The sequence below is a fragment of the Rousettus aegyptiacus genome, unplaced genomic scaffold (assembly GCF_014176215.1).
Source record: "Rousettus aegyptiacus isolate mRouAeg1 unplaced genomic scaffold, mRouAeg1.p scaffold_m13_p_2, whole genome shotgun sequence".
Lineage (NCBI taxonomy): Eukaryota > Metazoa > Chordata > Mammalia > Chiroptera > Pteropodidae > Rousettus > Rousettus aegyptiacus.
The window spans coordinates 97,546,030-97,566,039 of NW_023416295.1; the positions used below are offsets into that span (position 1 = coordinate 97,546,030).

The window sequence follows — 20,010 nt, forward strand, 5'->3', positions numbered from 1 at the left end:
ACTCGTAAGGATGGCTGGTAATTATTGGAGGACTGATAGCAGGGGGCGGAGAACTCCGGTGTCTGGTTTTGGGCGGGAATTGAAACCGCCACTGCTGCCAACCAGAACTTGAGAGCTGTAAGTATTCAGCCTTGAAGGGAGCCATGGTGCGGCCTGTGAGGTGAGTAGTTCAGGACATCCGGCGGGGATGGGGAGAAAGAGCAGGAACACGCTGTAGACAACTTCACCTTACACACGACTGAGGGGAAAGGGCCGAGTAGGACAGAGGGTAGCGACAGTGGGGTGGGATGGACAGTTACTGGGAAACTCCGGTCTCCTCTGAGGACCACCCATTCCTCAGAAGTATCCTAGCAACCTAATTTTTTCCTTCTCTTTGCCTCCCTTCACAGCCGTTGCTATTTCTTTTACACGCCTCATTCAAATAAGACCTTGTTATAGTAGCGTACAAACAGCGCTTTACATTTCACCAAGCTCCTGCTTATGTGCTATTTCATTTGTTCATCACTACAGTTGTTTGATATACCAGTTTAGGTATCTCTATTTTATCTGCTTCAACTCCTAGGCATAAAGGCCAATTTACCTGAGTCACAAAGCTAGAGAGTGGCAGGATAGTACGCAAACCTAAGTCACCTGGCTCCAGAACCCCTGCACTTTCCACTATACTGTTTGAAACTTCCTCTGCTTATCTTGAGTGCTTTGGACGCCTAAGATTAACCATTCGTTTATAGAATAGACTTACTTCTATATATTATTGTACTAGGTGCAGGAGGTTATTACATTCTAGTCAAGGGGTAAGGATAGGGTGCCAAAAATAACACGATGTGAGAGAAAGGAGGAGGAAAGCCTTAGTTTAAATAGGGTAGTTAGGATGTGCCTCTCTGAGGAGATAATACATGAGCTGAAGCACGAATGACAATAAGGACCCAGCCAATGAAAATCTGGGGCAATTCACATAGAGAGAACAAGAGCCAAGGCCCTGAGCTTGACCATGTTTGAGGGACAGAAAGAAGGCCGCTAAAGCTGTAGCATTAGCAAGCAGTAGGGAGAATTGTAGGGGATTAGGTCGGAGAAATAGGGACCAGAACAGGGAGGGCCTTGTACACTTTAGAAAGGAGTTTGGATTTTATTCTAAGAAATCTTATTTTGGTTGTATACACTTCACTGGCTCCTGGTGGAGAATGAAGGAGAGATGGGGTAACCAGAACGGGAGCAGGAAAACCAGTTAGGAGGCTATTATATCATTGGATAGTGGTTTGAAATACAGTATTATCAGTGGACATGAAATGGGATAGGTGAATTTGGGATATATTTTGGAAATAATTGCTGACAGAACTTGCTGATGAAGTAGATGTGAAGGTAAGGGAAAAAAAGAATCAAGGATGACTTCACAATATTTTTGGCCTGAACTGCTGCATGAATGATATTTGTATTAACTGAGGTGGGGAAGACTAGGAAAAGAAACAGGTTCAGGATGTCTGGGGGATCAAAGGTTCCTTTTTGAACATGTTAAGTTTGAAGTGGGCCTTGAACATTCAGGAGCAAAGACATAATCCCTTAGTCTGGAATAGCAGTCAAAATATGGTTTGCAGACCCCTACAGGTCTCTGAAACCCTCTCAGGACGTCCATTAGTTCAAAACTCTTTTTATAATAATAGTAAGACATTACTGGCTTCTTTCATTGTTCAGTCATTTTCACTGCAGTGATGGTTAAATGGCTGGCAACTTAGCATGAATCGAGGCAGGTGGCACTGAATTGTGTGAGTGGTTATGGTATTCTTTGCTGCTACACATTTAGAGTAAAGAAAAAAAGAAAATGGAAGTTTTACTTAATGTGCTTGAAACAATAAGAATTATACCATTATAGCTTAACTGTTGAGCATATTTTTTTTAAAAAAGTTTTGATTTTATTTTACTGTTATTCAATCTCAGAATTTCTAAAAAGCTTTCTATATTCTATTTAGCTCTCAAATTCTTCAACTCCAAGGAGTAGGAGAGTTATAAGAGTACCTTTTATTTTAATATTCTGTATGAGAAAATGAGAAGTACAGATCCCTTCTACAATGGTTGTCTTAAGGAAAAGCACTTGTGAGATTGAGTTGTGAGCTGAACTAGCCTCTTCATAGAAAACCATTTTTACTTGAAAGAACAACTGTCAGATTAGTCACACTTGGGAATTTGGCAGAAGACAGAAATGAAAACTAGAATACCATTTCATTTAGTGCCTAGAGGAACAAGGAAGGAAATTATTTTTTCACTTTGAATATTACTGTCTTCGAAAGTAGTATAAAGATTCATTTCAGGTGGCAAGGACAGAGTTATTCAACATCTTTTAAGTGTCCATTGCATATAGAACATTATTTAGTATTGTAGTAAGATTTTCAAAAAAAGAAAATGGCATTTAGTGTCAAGAAGTTTATAATCTAATGAGAAAGACAGAATGCACATATAAAACAAGAGTATATACAATAGGAACTTTTACTTAAATGCCCAACAGCAATTAAACAGTATATAAATTGTAAGTGTTAACTGTATTGATTATTCTAACTGTGGGTTATCTGAATTAATTTTTTTTCTTCACAGGTACATCAAGTATGTAATCACTATTTTATCTAATGCTAAATCCTTAAAATCCAAATCGTGTTTTAAGTATTCTTAAGAGAATCCAAACACATTTTTATTTACTCAAGACAATTTAATAGCCTTAAAAGGATTGGATGTGAGAAAATTGACATTTGTGTAAATGAAAAATTTCTGTCTTGGTCATAGGCATAAGAAACCAGTCAATTACTCACAGTTTGAAGACTCCGACAGCGATGGTAAATGGAGATTATTATTATTGCTTTAAAGATTTGGAAATTTATTTCCTCTGAAATGTGACACATATGTATAGCTCAAATGTTGAACATATTACCCAACTGCATGTGAGGTAGGTCTTGAAAATTAATTTTCTAAGCATTTGGAATAATTACTCTGATAATTACACTGACAAGAATTATATAGGTGAGTGATATATAAACACGGCCAGGTGAAATAGGATAAAACTACTCCAGGACCATGTTTCTCGAAGAGGGATTTGCCTCCCCCATCCTTTCCCCTGACAAGGAACACACTGTTTTCTTGAGACGCAAATGTGTTACAGAATATAATGTGAAATCTCTATTAATTGTACAATAAAACAAGATCTTGACCAAAGGTTAGGCTTAGGCTATACCCCATTGGGTTATATATTTACTTGTCTCCACAATATTAAGGGAACTTCAGTCAAAAAGCCTAAGAAACATTGGGTTAGATTGCATTTACTTTGAAGTAGGTTTTGTATTTCTAAGACCACCAGAGCTTTCTTTGAGTCAAATAGTTAGTAACTGAGGTTTGAAGGAATCTGTTTTTCACCTTGGGCACAGTCTTAAGTGTGTCTAAGACTTAGGAGAAAATAATACAGAATGTAATTTGTAGCTTTTTATCACTGTCATCAATCTGTCGCCAAATATTTATAAATTGCCCATTGTGTTATAGACAGTATGCAGTAGAGTTGAAGGCAGTCAGTCAGATTTCTACATGAGGAAGCATAAAAGAGACAACATGTATTAATAAATGCTAAAGTATATGATTAAGACTACGTGTACCCTGAAAGTATGCATACATGTGTCACATATGAGTTTAAAAGATACAGCAGCAATTTTATATTGAGTGTCAACAGAACTAAATTAGATTTTAGTGAATTAATTTTTGATAGATTGATATTTTAATAAAGGCTACTAAAACAAAGTTGAAAAACAGCAAGAATAAAGACAATATACCAACGGTATTTTTTAGATTGTGAAAATTAAGCAACTTGCTTAATCTTTAAAACTTGAACACATACTATAATGAATTTAAACTACTAAGAAAGTAATTTTATTTCTTATTTAGGAAAAGCAATTTCATATATTTTATTTTTAATTCACACATAAATAGATGATTTTGTTTCTGCAACCGGACCTTTAAATAAGAAATCCAAAACAACACCAAAGGAGTTAAAACTAGAAAAACCAAAAACTAAGTTGAAGAATCTCCAGAAAGAAGACATCCTGTTACAAGAGAAAACCCCTAAAAAAAGGTGAGAGGTAAGACATATAGTAAATATATGATATTAGATGTATTAATTTAGAAGAGAGACAGATCCGAACTCTTGGTTTAAATTAGAGCTCGAGCAGAGTCATAGGTATTATTTTATTTAGTGCCTGTAGGAGAATAAAGATGTTCTGTTAATTCCCTTCTGACTTTCTGGCTTAAAAAAGACATTCACAAACATGTAAGGAAATATCCATTTAAATATTAAGACAATCATACTTAACAAGGTTTTGGAGTTATGACTTACTTTTATAGGACCCAACACCTGTCTTTAAAGTCCTCAAGTCTAACAAGACTACTTTGTTAAAAATTACATTTTTAAGGACATTTTTCTAAAATTTAAAACCATGTGTTTTTCTGCAGACGAAATTTTTCTCTTTACGTTGTTGAGATTTATCCAGCAGTGAGAAGTTTTGTAATTTCTAGACTAACCCTGGGATTCCATTAGTTCCAAGAGAGAGAGTGAGGGAATGAAGTCCCAAGAGGCCCAAAACTTGTAGTATGGAGAAGAGATGGACAGAAGAGGAATATTAACAAATGCAGCATGGGGCATGTGATGTTTTACTGCCATAAGTATGAGAAAAGTTCATTAACAAAGAAAAACCTAGCCCGTGTTATTCTCTTTACTTTCTCTTTCTCTCTCTTTTTTTTAATTTCTATTTTTGAGCTCAGGCTACATTTTAAATATAGTGAAACAAATATTTGTAAATCATATATTTTATTTCTAGACTTATATCCAGAATATTTAAAGAACTCTTAAAACTCAGAAATAAAAAGGCTAAACCAATTTTAAAAAGTGGGCAAAGGATTTAAGTAGACATTTCTCCAAAAAAGATATACAAATGACCAATAAGCACATAAAACATTTTGAACATCCTTAGCCATCAGGGAAATGATGGCAAATCAAACCATAATCAAAAACAACAGAGAGTAACAAGTGTTAAGGAGGATGTGGAGAAAGTGGAACCCTCATACATCGTTGCTGGGAATGTAAACCAGTGCAGCTACATTGGAAGACAGAGTAGCAGTTTCTCAAAACGTTAAACACAGAGTTATATGCTTTGGCCTAGGCATTTACCTAAGAGAAATTAAAATATGCCTACACAAAAACCTGTACATGAAGGTGGCATCATTATTAATAACAGTCAAAAAAGGAAAGCAATCCTAATGTCTATCAACTGATAAAAGGTTAATGTGGTATATCCATAGAGTGGAATATTATTCAGCAATAAAAAAATAAAGTACTTATATATACTACGACGTGGATGAACCTTGAAAACATTATGCTGATAGAAAAAAGGCCACACGTTGTATGATTCCATTAATATAAAGTGTCCAGAATAGACAATTACATAGAAACAGAAAGTAGATTATTGGTTGCCAGATGCTGGGAAAGGGTAACGGGAAGTGAATGCTAATGGATACAGAATTTCTTTTCATGATGATGAAAATGTTCTGAAATTAGATAATGGTGATGGTTTCAAAACTCTGTGGATGTACTAAAACCTGATAAATTGTACACCTCAAAAGGATGAATTTTATGCTGTATGAATTCTATCTCAACAAAATTGTTATTAAAAAAATAATAAATCCTCCAAGATGTACCTCACTATTTCTTCCTTTGTGCAACTTTTCCTTATCTGTTTTTAATTTCCTCTCACACACCACAATACTTTTAACCACCTTACGTAGGAGACATAATAATCTGCCTATATGGGATATTTATTAGTATGTCCTATTTCCCTACTGTCCTTATTAATTGCAGAGTCCTTGCTGGTACATTTGTATCCTGTCTAGTACAGTGCCTCATGCACAGTTAAGTATTTGGTGAAATATTTGTTAAAGTCTAGATTAGGAGGAACACATGTAAAAATATACATACATATAAGATCTATAATAGCTGAGGAGGTGTGGGTGAGATCAAGGAAGATTTCTAGGTGGAAGTGAGGTTCGAACTGAGTCTTTATTCTAGGTTGAGCAAGTGCTTCCCACCTGAGCAGAACTGGTAGTAAGGACAGACATCACAAGAAAGAGTAAGTGCAACAGCACCTGCCGCTCTTGTTTCAAATCTCTTATGCTAGTTTAAAATATGGCATTGATACATTTTAGAAGTCTTATCCTTAAAGGTCAATTATCATGATTATTGTTTAAAAAGATTTTTGTGAGGCTAGCGACTCTTAAATAGTAATTCAGGAAAATCTCAAATTTTTCTGTTTAATTGAGGTTGATAATTTAAAAAACTTATTATTTGTGTGTCTACTCTAGGATGACTTTAGATGATAAGCTCTACCAGAGAGGCTTAGAAGTTGCACTAGCATTATCAATGAAGGAACTTCCAACAGTCACCATTGATGTGGAAGAGTCTCAAGATAAAAGTAACTTTATTTTCTATATATTTATAATATTCTTATTGCTTTTGTAATCATTTCTTTGCATTAGTGTTCACAGAGGAAAGAATAAAATTTTAATTCTTTGGATTATAAATGGTGCAAGTTGCAGAGGGTACGATTGGATTTAATTGTTTATTCTGCACACACACACATACATCTGCTTAACACTCAAAGTGAACTTGAGTACCAGAACTTTGAAATTGGACGTTCAAATTTCATCTTTGTATACAGTGAAAATTTGATTTCTTAATCAACTGAAATGACCTGTACAGTCCTAATAATCTACCTCTTTCAAAATTCAAATTAGCTAAACATGACCTAATGATGGCAATTTTTATTTACAAAGATTAAAGGTAGTAATTTGGTTAGCAAACTCAGTAGAATTAAGGGATCTATGGTTTCTAGATTTTTCTGGGTTTTTCTCCTTTAATTTTTCTGGCAACTGCCTCAGATGTCAATATTGATATTCTGGAAAGGCAGAAATTATTATTTCTGGAAAAGACATTCAAACTCTAAAATGATTTTTGGATTAAATTGTTTTGGCTTAACTGCTTTAATGTTGGAGGGTGTTTTTAGCCCATTAGCTTATTTAGGGGTATAGATGTTTAAATCAGTATTGTCTCCTATTTGAAAATAAATGAGAGCAGTGTTGATTAGGGAGCCTTTTAGTAATCAGGAATCAAAGAAACTTTAAAAAGTGGGTTTTCATATATCTAAAATCGAGAAAAACAAATTTATCTCCTATATGAGATTGTAGACTATAGAGCAGGATTTCTTTAGAAGTACTGCTTCTCATAGAATAATGTACTTTGTAGCACTGGGATTTAACAGTACCAGTCATCATGACTTAAAGTACTCTTAAAATACTTTAGGTCATTTTAAGGTTATTTAAATGATTGAAGAGTCTTTATGCTAGTAAAAGGATGGTTCTGCCTATGCAAATATAATAGTTCATATTTATTCACTGTTTCCTATATGCTGGGGCACTACTATAAGCAATTTCCACATGTGGTTGATATTTAATTCTCCACAATAACCCCATTTAATCCCCACACTATTTTTATCTCCATAATAGATGAGGAAATTAAGTCTTAGAGAGGAAAGCAACTTTCCCATGGTCATATACCCATTTTAAGTAGTAGAATCTGAATTTGAGCTTAAGTTTGATTAACTTTAATTCAGAGCCCAAACTCCTAATAATATTCTACCCTCTCCAATTAAACTCATTGTGCTAGTTTGAGTTTGGGTCAATTATCTGTATCTGGATGCTATTTTAGCACTAATCTTCCTATATCTAGACATTGGTTGATTAAGGTACATCTGTTTCTTCTTACCTCTTTTTTACATTTAGGCGCTGAAAAACATGGCAATAATGAAACAGAAACAATAGATAAGTCCCCCCACATCTCCAATTGCAGTGTAGCCAGTGATTATTTAGGTAAGTTTTTTATAGTAATAATCGTATTTATTTATTTCAATAAGCTATTTTTCTAACTCATTATTTGAAATCTTGAAACTAGCCAGAACCTCTTCATCTCTCTCCTTTATTTCCTTCTGTTTTGCTTTTCTTTTACTGTTGACCAGTTTATTTCCCGGTGAAGGCTCATGACTACCCATGGCTTCTAATCCACAATAGTTGACCACTGAAGAAAGGGGCTGTATCTTCCCATTTCCAGTTTGAAAATTCCTGGGGAAAGACTCTTATTTTGAGGCTTGGCGTTATCCTTAAACTAGACTCTGTTGCCAGGAAACTTATTATGATTGGCCTAGATTGGGCTATGTTATCTTATCACTAGAGGTGGGGGCAATAGCTAGGCAAACAAAAACAACAGAGGTAAAAGGAGTCTACTTCCAGTTCTTGAAGTATTGCCTGTCACAAAAAGTTTTCTATTGATTTCTGTGCTTCCCCTGAAGATTTGGATAAGATTACGGAGGAAGATGATTTTCATGGTGCTCAGGGGAGAAGAAAAGCAGCATCTCAAGCTGTGGTACAACAGAGGAAAATTCTTTTGGAAGGCAGTGATGGTGGTAGTGTTAATGACTCTGAACCAGACTTTGCAACTGGTAAGTTATATCCTACCTCAAAAGTAATTCTATGGACAGTCAGTAAAATGTTCTTAGAGACCATTAATGTGTGCAAAGCAGAGTGCTAAATGTTTGGCGTATGCAAACCTGAGGAACACATAACACAGTTTTAAATTCAGCTGTGGCATTTGGGTAAAAAAAACGTTATCTGGAAGTGACCTTTAAGCCATGCCTTGAAAAATGAGTAGCATTTAGGCAAACAAAGGGATAAAGTAGCTTTTCTGACTAATAGGCATAAAAAATGGGATAGACAAGTACCCAGATGACAGTGCAGTGAGGCCTGCAGGGAAGAATGTTGTAGCAGGCTGGCACTAAATCATGAAGGGTTTCAGACTCATTCTAAGAAGTGTAGACTTTTTCTGTAAGTAGTAGAAATTTATGAAATATTTTTGGTAGAAGTGATATGAAACCTCAGTTTTATTATGACAGTTGTTTTCTGACCCATTCAGAAATTCAGGCAAATGGGAAGCATAGTGACCTTGATGGTGCATCAAACAATAACAGATTTTTTTTCATCAACATTTATTCCATAAATATTTGAGTGCCTGTTATGTGCACTGTATTCTAGATACTAGTAATACAGCAGTGAACAAAACAGAGTTCCCTTAAGAAACTTAAATTTTAGTGAGGGGACATGGACAATAATCAAATATGGTTAAGTTCTCAGTTAACATTGTCCATGGGTTCTGCGACTTTAAGTGAAATGACGGACCGTGAAACCAATTTTACCATAGGCTAATTGATAAACAAGAGTTAAGTTCCTATAGCATCTCATCATTGTTATAATGAAACAGCATTGAATAAAATGATATTATTTGAGGTCCGGCTGCCCATGATGTGTCAAGTGCCATCGTAGAAGAGCTACGGAGAAGAGGAAGGCAAGGCAGAGGCTAGGCTCTGCCTTTTTAACTAATACCTGTTCCTCCACGTGACCCCTGTGATCCCAAGGGAGGTGGTCTGATATTAATTTGAGAAATACTAATATAAATGGAGCATCAAAAAGTAGGAACCAGTGAAAGAAAATACCTTCAAGAAGCATAGCAGAACAAGTATCAAAACGTTTGCTACATATGTGGAAGTGAAATCGCTTGCTTTGTTGGATTTATGGAATTCATGGGTTATGTTTCCAGAGGTATGATAGATATTTAAAAACAATAACATTGTGTTATTTGCATTCTCACTTCAGACAATCTCTCTTAAACCATTTTATAATAGTAAGTTTTTATGGAAATCATGATTTGGATAGTGACTTTAAAATCACCCCTTGGCTCTTAAAAGGAAATAGTCAAGAACTTGAATAGACATTTCTCCAAAGATGATACACAAATGGCCAAAAAAGCACATGAAAAGATGTTCAATATCACTAATCATCAGAGAAATACAAATCCAAATGACAACGAGATATTTCACACCCATTAAGATGTCAAAAATAGAAAATAACAAGTGTTGGTGAGGATATGGAGAAAGTAGGATCCTAATCACTGTTGGTGTAAAATGATGCAACTTCTGTGGAAAATAGTATGGCAGTTATTCAAAAAATAAACTACAATGTGATCCAGTGTTCCCATTTATGGATGTCTATCCAAAAGAATTGAAAGCAGAGTCTCAGATATTTGCATACCCATGTTCATAGCAGCATTATTAACAATAGCGCAGAGGTGAAAGCAACCCAGATATCCATGGACAGATGAACAGATAAACAAAATGTGTATACACATACAATGGAATATTATTCAACCTTAAAAAGGAAGGAAATCCTGTCACATGCCACACCTTGGATGAACCTTGAAGACTTAAGTGAACTCAGCCAGTCACAAAGGCAATGCTGTGTGATTCCACTTACTTAAGGTATATAAAGTAGTTGAATTCATAGAAACCAAAAGTAGAAAGAGATTGGGGGAGGAGGAGTGGGGAGTTTTTGTTCAATGGATATAGAATCTCTGTTTTGTCCCATGTAAAAGTTCTGGAGATCTGTTGCACAACAATTTAAATGTACGTACTCAGCACTACTGATCTATACACTTAAAAGTGGCTAAGAGTAAATTTTATGTTACATGGTTTTTTTTACCACAGTTAAAAAAATTTTTAAGAACATAATTATTTTAAAAAGTAAATTTCTTGGTTCTAAGTGTTTTCCTTATTCAAATCTGTATAAACAAATATTTTCAAGCTGAAATGTGAGCCATAGTTTTGAGAGAATAGATTTTTAAGTTCTGTACTGTCGAACAGTGATTTAGGATATAGAAAACGTTAAAAGCAGGAAAGAATACATTTATTATACCCAGCTGCTACCGTTTATCTTCTCAAGCCAAGAAAAGAGCACATGCAATACTAGAACTGTTAGATATGTAGGGAGTTTTGTCCTCCTAGATTTTATATTCTGAAATTTTGGAGAAACTTCTCCACTACTTGCCATCTCGAACCTAGATCCTCTTGGGATTCTAGAAATAATTGCTTGATTTTGCAAGGTACTATTTATAACAGCCTTTATGTGATCTGATGATATTATATGGTTAATTCTATATAACACAGTAATCATTGTGTGAATATGTAGATTGATTACTCTTATCTTTTTAAAAAATTTTATTTGTGTGGGAAGAATGATAGAAAAAGGAAATTTGCAATTTAAAGTTCACAATGATCATCATTAATTAGGCAAAGAGCATCAATGGAAGGCTGATGAGGATCTTTACAATGGAGAATTCAGGCTGGCATCTATTGAACCAACAAAGAGTGGGACAACCATACGTTATGTGCTTTCTGATATGATATAATACGAAGTAAAGAGCATCACCTATGAAGTGTATTCTTGCCAAAAATAATAATAATAATAATGTGAGCCTGATTCTAATTGAGTCTTGAGAAACTTCCAGTTCACAGAATATGCAAGAATAAATTAAGTGACATGAGGAAGTAAACAGACAAATTCAGAACATGGGACTTTTTATAGGACAACTGATGTGGTTATTTCAACAAGTCAAAGGCAAGGGGAAAAGGAGAGGATATTGTTCTATATTAAAAGTCATTAAATGGACTAGGTAGAAGATGAGACCAAGAAATTATTGTTGACATTGTTAGATATCATAATGATCACAATGACATTATTTTGTTTAAAAAAAAATTTGTGTTTTTTAGAGATGCATTCTGAAGCATATAGGAGTATAATGATATGATGCCTTGGATTTATTTTAATACACTCCAAGAATGAAAGGAGAGAAAAGAAAAAAGAGATAGATGAAACAAATCTAAAAAAAATTGATGATTGTTGAATAGTTTATTATTATCTACTGTTGAATATGTTTGAAATATTTCATATTTTTATATAAAATATATTTCGTATAGATAGGTAGATATTATTTATGGTGGACGTATAGTTGTTATCTCTGGGTGGTGAAATTAGGGAGTGGACCTTTTTTTTTCCTTAATACATTTTTTGTATGGTCTACATCTTCTTCCATAACCATATGCCATTTAACTATCAGGTATCTTCCATACTTTTTTCCAGAGTATCTGTGCTTCTTTAACATATTAAATCCCCTCCATGCAGTACAGAAAAGAGTTTGTAGGAAATTAGGTATGTGTTCCAAATGAAATCATATATAGAATTATCTGTTAAAATTGTTGTGGTATAATTAGTCTCTACTCAATTCCCAATGTGTTTCTATTCTAGAACGTTGAAGTTTATGTGATTAAGGGAAAGTGTACTGTTATTATTACAATCAAGAGTATCATTTTGAAAGAGTAGCTAACATTATACCTTACCATTCTTTTCGAAAGTTACTGAGTTAAACTGGTAAAATTGAAAGTAAAGATTACTGATGGAAAATGATCATGGTAATAGTAATAGCAAACACAACAACCCTATGATGTAGGTTTTATGGTTATCCCCATTTTAGACATAGGAAACTGAGGCACACAACGTGTAAGCGGAAGGGCCAGGATTCAAACCCAGGCAACTGTACAGTGTTTTGCCACTGGAAATGGCTTAGCACAAAGGTGCTGTGCACAAAACCTGGTGCAAAAGCCGTGGGTAAAGTCAAGGACATAGATGTCTCAGTTTTCACAACAGAGAAAAGTATGTAATCTGTTTTAGGTGAAGATTCTGAAGATGATTCTGATTTTAGTGGAAGTGAAGATGATGATGAAGACTTCACTGTGAGAAAAAGTAAAGTTAAAGAAATTAAAAAGAAAGAAGTGAAGGTTAAATCCTCAGTTGAAAAGAAAGAGAAGAAACCTAAATCCAAATGTAATGCTTTGGGTAAGTTTAGTACGAAACACTTAACTTTATAAAGGAAATGTATTTGGTTTATTTAATGGGTGTTTCTTGTCTTTGCCTTTGTTCTCCTTAACAGTTGGCCAGCGTTCTTTTCTAATTAAAGTACATAGAAGAAAGCAGAGTGGGGTGGAAAACATCAGCCAAGTGTACTGGGCTCCACTACTTTCTAGCACTTCTTATGTATTACCACTGACAGATACCCTCTAGATAGCTATTATCACCTGTATTTTACAATGAGAAAATCAAGGCTCAGAGAGGTTAAGTACTTTGTTAGAATTCTTACAATTAATAAGTAAGTGGCTAAAATTCACACCCATGTTTATCCATTCAGAGCCTAAACTCTATCCACTGGACCACGTTTTCTCTGGGCAATTAAATGGGGAACTTTCCATGATTTTAATTTCTTGCTTTCATGCTTGCCTTAATCTTTGACTTGAGAACTGTTTTACTACATGTTTAGGGCCCTTTTGTTTTTTCAAAACAACTTCAATTAGAAACCATTTTTATGATAAAACTTTTGGAATTTGTGACAACTTGAACATAGAGTACCCATTTCTTTTGTAAAAGAAATTAGGATGTTTTTGAGTTCATAATATATGATAGTTTATTATAACATAACTTTAATCTGATTTGTTTTACTTATTGATATATGTTTTTATGTCTTAGTTGTTTAATATATACACTATTTGAAACTAAAATATTATTATTCATACTCCATTTACTAATGGTGGGAGTTGCTCTTGCCTTAAATAGCATGGTACTGAGCACTTGATAAGAAATAAGAATTAAACTCTAATTGAGTCATATTCCTCTTTCTACTGTATTCAGAATTGTAGAGATTTTAATTAGTGTTTTTTTAAATTGTCAAATGGATCTAGTTTCCAGAAATTACATTTCAAATGCAAGAGATTTTAGAAATAAAGCTGTATATTAGTTTCCAGTTGCGGCTGTAAAATTTTACCACAAACTTAGTGGCTGAAAACACCACACAAAAAAATTATATTACAATTCTGCAGATCACACGTTCAAAATGGTTCTCACTGGGCTAAAATCAGGCTATCAGTAGGGCTTTGTTGTTCATGGAGACTCTAGGGGAAAATCCATTTTTCTGCCTTTCCAGCTTCCAGAGTCTGCCTGCGTTCTTTGACTGGTGCCCCACTTCCATCTTCAAAGCCAGCATTAACAGGGACTTTCTCACATCACATCACTCTCACTCCCCTGCCTCTCACTTTCACTTATGAGGACTCTTATGTGTATTAGGCCCATCTGGATAATTCAGGATAATCTCCCCATCTTAAGATCCTGAACTTAATGACATCTGCTAAGTCTCTTTGCTATGCACATACTCTGGGAATTGGAATATTGATGTTTTTGAGGGGTCATTCTGCCTGCCACAAACTGTGATAATGCAAGTCATTAAATATATGAATATGTTTTATATTTTCTTTAGATGTTCGTTTATGCTTCCCTCCCCAAAATACACTAAAAACTAAAACTTTCAGTTTCCAAGTTGGAATTTACCATATAAAGTTTTATATACCTTAGAGCAAGTTGCTTCTCGAAGAAGTTTACTATATAATATTAGAAGTAAAATTTAACTCCTAAATAATGGGATTAAAAATTATGAAAGATGGATATTTCTTGTTCCACTAATAATGTATTGAGTAGCCTATAAGAGTCTTTCATCTGGTACATGTGATAATTCCCTTGAAAGAAGAGATTTCAAGCTGTCCACTGTGGTAGCCACTCACCACATGTAGCTATATTACACCTAAGTTCATTAAAATTAAATAAAATATAAAGGTCAGTTCTTTGATTTTGCTAACCACTTTTTAAGTGGTCAATAACAATATGTGGCTAGTGGCCACTGAATTGCACAGCACAAAATAGAGAACATTTCTAGCATCACAGAAAAGCTCCTGTTGTACAGTGCTGATCTAGGGAATATAAATGTTAACATTAAGAAAAGTATGTAGTGAAAATGTTCATATTCATATGCATTTAGATACCCCTTAGGTATCGTATCTCAAAGCAAGAGTTATCTGAAAGTGACTTTATATTCTACCTCTCTTCCCCACCTCGAAAAGAAAAAGACACCTACTCCCATTCTTGTGTTTATTTTCGAGTTAATGGCGCCATCAAGCAGTGAGCCCATGGCAGGAGCTTGCAAGTCATGATTATTCCATCTCCATCACCACCTCCCCACATCTAATTACTAAAAGTTATCTAGTCTGCTGTTTCTTTCCTCCATTCCCCACTTAGTTCAGGCTCTATCACTTCTCACCATAAGAGCCTTCTCAGTAGTCTAGTTGCCATCTTACCTTTCCCACGCTTGCCATTCCTGCCCCAGCCATACTGAAGCAGTAGTTGGTTATGGAACTTGCTACATCATCCAGCTTTGCATGCTGTACTCCTTCTGCCTGGAAAAACTTCCTCTAAGTCATCTTTACCTTCTATCCTTGATTTGGCTCAAATTATCCCCACCCACCTCCTGTGACTTCTAAATCTGTGCAAATATATATACAGATTGTAGGTTCTCTCCTACTGTGCAAACCTCTAGAGTCTCTCATATCTTATCACACTGCATTATACATATTACTTTGCTGCCCTTTCTACTAGAGTCTAGTGACTGGTCCATAGGAATTCCTTAGGAGCAGGATCCATGAATTACATACTCGTTGTAACCCTGGAGTCTAATATATTGTCTCTTTGACATATATTGATGAGACACTGTTGTAATGTTTAGAAGTATGAACTTTGGAATCAGACCTGGTTCCTAATCTTGGCTCTAATATTTACTAGGTGTCAAACTGGAGGCAGATTGCTTAACCTCTCTGTTCCCTTATGTGACAATGGAGACAGTAATATCTGTGTCAGAGTTGCTCTAAGGGTTAAAGATAATGTATACGATATGCTTACTGTACCACCTATCGTATAAATGCTTATAAATGATGGCTAATGGGTTCATAATAAATGTTGATTAAGAAGAATTTTTCAAAATGATACTGCCTTTTTAATTTTTATAAGATTATGTATCTATAATTTTTACACATACATACCAGACTTAATCTTCCTCTGTGACAAACTTTTTTATAAATCTTTTTCAAATAAGAGACTTCAGTAGACTCTGTTCCAGCTGCTGTCAAATCAGAATCTCAGCCCTCACCGAAAAAGGTCTCTCATTCTTCAGAGGCCACTAGGAAACCATTACAAATACGTAGTCCTTCAACTGAAAGCAGGAGACCTAAATGGGTCCCACCAGGTATGATATATTTATTAATCAAGGGAAGGGGCTTGGAAAATTACCACTGTAGATTGCTTTTCTAGCTGTAAACATTATACATATTATTACATTTTCTTCAAAACCAAGATTTTACATTGGTTCATTATGTCTCACTCCCTCATGTTGAGCATCTAGATTGTGTAGTATTTTTTCAGTGTTATAAATAAGGTTGCAATAAGCACAAACATGCTTATTCTAGAAATCTGTGGGCACATCCCTGAATATTTCTTAGGATAAATTCCTAATAAAATTACAGTGTTAAAGAGTATTAACATTCAAGGTTCCTGACATATGTTTTTGGCAACAAATTGGTTTGCTGAAAACCTGCTTGACCCCCATAGTCTAACTGAAGCATCAGGGCCAGTACATGGGAATTCCAGCATTTAATACATGCCCTAGCAAACTCACCCTCCAGCCCATACAAACTTGACTTCTTTTTGTTTTCTTTTGTTCCACAGCCAGGCACCACCGATGCTCCAAGAATTCTTTGACCTTCATCTTTCTTGACATTATTAAAACCCAAATCCAGGCCCTGTTCATTTTATATTCAAACTATTGGTGACTTCCTAGCTAGTCCTGTTTCAACTTTCCCTTATCCAATCACATGAATCCTCTATTCCAATGAAATTGATACCTTTTTTGTTGTTGTTGTTCCTTAAACACAGTGTATATATTCTTAGAGCCTCTCTTTATCTAGTTTTCTCCTCTGGTATGTTTCTTCATTTGTCTCTTCTAAGTCATTCCAAGTTGACTCAGGTTTACTTCTTTTCAGCGATGTTTCTTGATTGGTCCACAGTGGTCACTGCCCTAGTCATAACTAGGTATTAATAGATGGGTTTAGCCTGAGACTGCCGGATTACTTAATTTCTAAATCTTCATTTCATCATCTCAAATATTAGGCACTATATAATCTTTAAAGTCTTTTCCTGACTAAAAAAATTCTAGAATTTTAATGAGGACTTAATAGTTTTTTGGAGAAGGTAAGGAGGAAGACTAGTTACTGAAATAATGATGCCTTATGGTTTGAAGGATAATCCTTAGTGTATTTCTTCTAAGAATAATTAGTGCTTCCCCAACAAAATTTAAAAGAAATTTAAAACAAATGATATAATGACTATAGAAATTTAAAGGTAGCATAATAAAAAAGATGAAGGAAATAATGGAATGATGGATAAAGAGTTAATATAAAGCACAAAGTGCTTATAGATTTATTATGTGAAAGGGTAGAGCAAGTGAAGTGTATAAGGAAATTGGGCCCATGTAACAAACTTGAGTGACCAGGGATTGTTGGACTTAGAGCTCATACCTCTTTGGAAGGAAACAGCTGTCACTCAGCTCCATCAAATTGTTTACATGCGGATTATGGGCATGGTATTTTCAGAACTGACTTTTTCAAGAGAAGCCAGACATCTAGATTTTAATGAAATCTCCTAATTTTTAAAAGTTGACATTTATTTATACCATGTGGACCAAACAGTATTTTTGAGAGCTGGATTTGACCCTCAGGTTGCCAGTTATTTATTTACCTGTTTTTACAAATATGAGAAGATCACCAACACCGCAATGGTAAAATGAGCCACAGACATAAACGTACTAATGCCCCAAGAAATACAATGAGAAATGAATACAAAAGGAATTTCAGTCTCACTGTTAATTGAGGAAATATAAATTAAAGTAATAAAATACTATTTTATACCTCATAAAATAATAAAACAATATAATCCAGTATACTCTGGGTTGTCGGGTATAATTATTTACTATAAACTTACAATCTCTTTATAGGACAGCTTGACAGGGGCCATAAAAATAAATCTGTTCTTTGGCCTAGGAGCTAGTCTTGGGAATTTATTCCCAAAAAAGAATTCAAAAGAAGAAAAAGTAATGTGATTAGATTTTTATAACTATTTATAGAAACATGGTGAGAAACTAGAAACAGCCCGAAAGTTTGAAAGAATTTGATATATGGCACATGCATGCAATTAAGAATAATAAGTCAGATGGTTAGAAACATGGCAAGGTTTATAAATTTTCTTTTGAAAAAAGTACACACAGTTGTACTTATCATGACTATAGTCATGATCTGCCATGAACACTTAATGTAGATAAATTTTAAATTTAATACTTGATGGAAATAGTTGCTACATTGGAGTGCTAGCGCAATGAAACCAGTGTAAATAAATAAGAATGGCATTTCTCAAGTTTAAAGTTACTTAGTATTTGAAAAAATAGATTCAAAGGCGTACTCATAAAAGTTTCATGATTTTAAAAAATGCATTAGATTTTTCTACGACTTTAGAAATTATAATTGCGTTTATTTCTTTATGCCTTTACAACCAGTGTTATTCACTCCCAACTTAACCTGTGTCAGCTTTCATGCTTAAAGCTTTTGATATATCTTTTCCTTGCCCTTTAGGCATATTTGAAAATAGGCAATACTATAATTTTTCTGCTCTTTAGTACTTTTCATTCTTTTGTTCTTGTTGATAACTTGATAGAACCTATACAGCAGAATAATGTTTAACTATGGTTATCGCTTTTGTTTTATACATTTATTTTTTTAAGAGATTTCTGACATTATCATCATCAAGTGATATCTTTTCTTTCAGCGGTATCTGGGAGTAGCAGCAACAGCAGCAGCCCACTGGCAGGATTGTCTGTTAAATCCCCAAATCAGAGTCTCCGCCTTGGCTTATCCAGATTAGCACGAGTTAAACCTTTGCATCCAAATGCCGCCAGTAGCTGAGTGTGGCAGTAAAGAAATGTTTGGTTAACAGAGTCACAATTTTACAAGTGTGTTTATATTTGATTTGTGTTTACATTTAAGGAGAATTGTAATATAAAGGAATTCTTTAGTGTCAAGTAAATTAATTTCTACCTTTTAGTGATTATGTTCTCTGGAGTGCTATTTAATATTTCAATAAGAAGTTTGTATGAATTATCTTGTAATGTTATTTCTTTCTGAAAAGTATATTCTATTTTCCTTATGTGTAATAAGTCATTGTCATTAAGTGGTTGTCAGTTTGACACAGTGAAAGTCCATGTTACGTGCTGTTCTTTTCTAGTAGCATGATCTTTCTTTCTAGCTTTGTCTAGTTAACAGCACCTTCGCTTAGTTCACAGTTTATCTGGCAAAAGGAAACATTCCCTTTCCCAGAACCCCAGACATTTCCGAAACCTGGTACCTTGCTTAAGCTACATTATCAGTTTTATTGCAAATATGTTTCGTATTTTAGCCAAATATTTTTATAGTAAGAATTCAGAATTATTTTACACATTAAAACAGTTGCATATGTTTCCTACTTAGACATAGATGGTTATTGTATAGCAAATAGAATTTCTTGACATTTTATGAAGCCCTTATTGTCAAAAATCTTTAATAAAAATGAAGACGTTTTGATATACTCTTTTTCTTAATACTACCATTATATCCATCTGTCTCTGGCTGTCTAAATTTCATGAATGCCTGGCAAAATAAACATTAGCCTTTTGTTATAAATATAAAGGAGGGGGGTGTTGTTAAAGTAATCACTTTATGTAAGTCATGGCTTTAGAGGGTGATTGTCCAGTACCTAGGCATCTCTTTTATTATTAGATAGTATAGCTAGCTATTCATGAAACTTAGGTCTGAAAACTTAGATCAGGAAACTTTGTTGTGAATCAAAATAGTAATAGATACCTTGTATTTATAGTGAGAATTTCAACCCACTCCTGAGCACTTTTAATAAGAATTCTTCAAATCATGTTAACTATTAAAAAATGTATAATGCTTAGCCAGTGTTTCTTGGTTTATGGAAACATCTATGTTAATGTGAAAACAAGTAATTTAGAATTATGATTAAAGTGAGCATTTGCTTATTGCCATTGTA

At 34.4% G+C, this 20,010-nt stretch overlaps 1 protein-coding gene across 2 annotated transcripts; it reads left to right on the top strand.

Annotated features, from left to right (window-relative positions):
• Positions 1–36: 36 nt before the first annotated feature.
• RAD51AP1 (RAD51 associated protein 1) lies at positions 37–20,010 on the top strand. Of its 2 annotated transcripts, XM_016150136.2 has the most exons (9): positions 38–160; positions 2,767–2,816; positions 3,955–4,096; positions 6,376–6,485; positions 7,852–7,938; positions 8,415–8,564; positions 12,679–12,843; positions 15,974–16,123; positions 18,751–20,010. In XM_016150136.2, exons 1-9 carry the CDS (start codon positions 144–146, stop codon positions 18,885–18,887), a joined length of 1,008 nt encoding a protein of 335 aa, XP_016005622.2. In that variant the 5' UTR covers positions 38–143; the 3' UTR covers positions 18,888–20,010. The 2 variants fall into 2 exon arrangements, with proteins under 2 accessions (XP_036092383.1, XP_016005622.2); XM_036236490.1 differs by lacking the exon at positions 15,974–16,123 and having other exon boundaries at positions 37–160.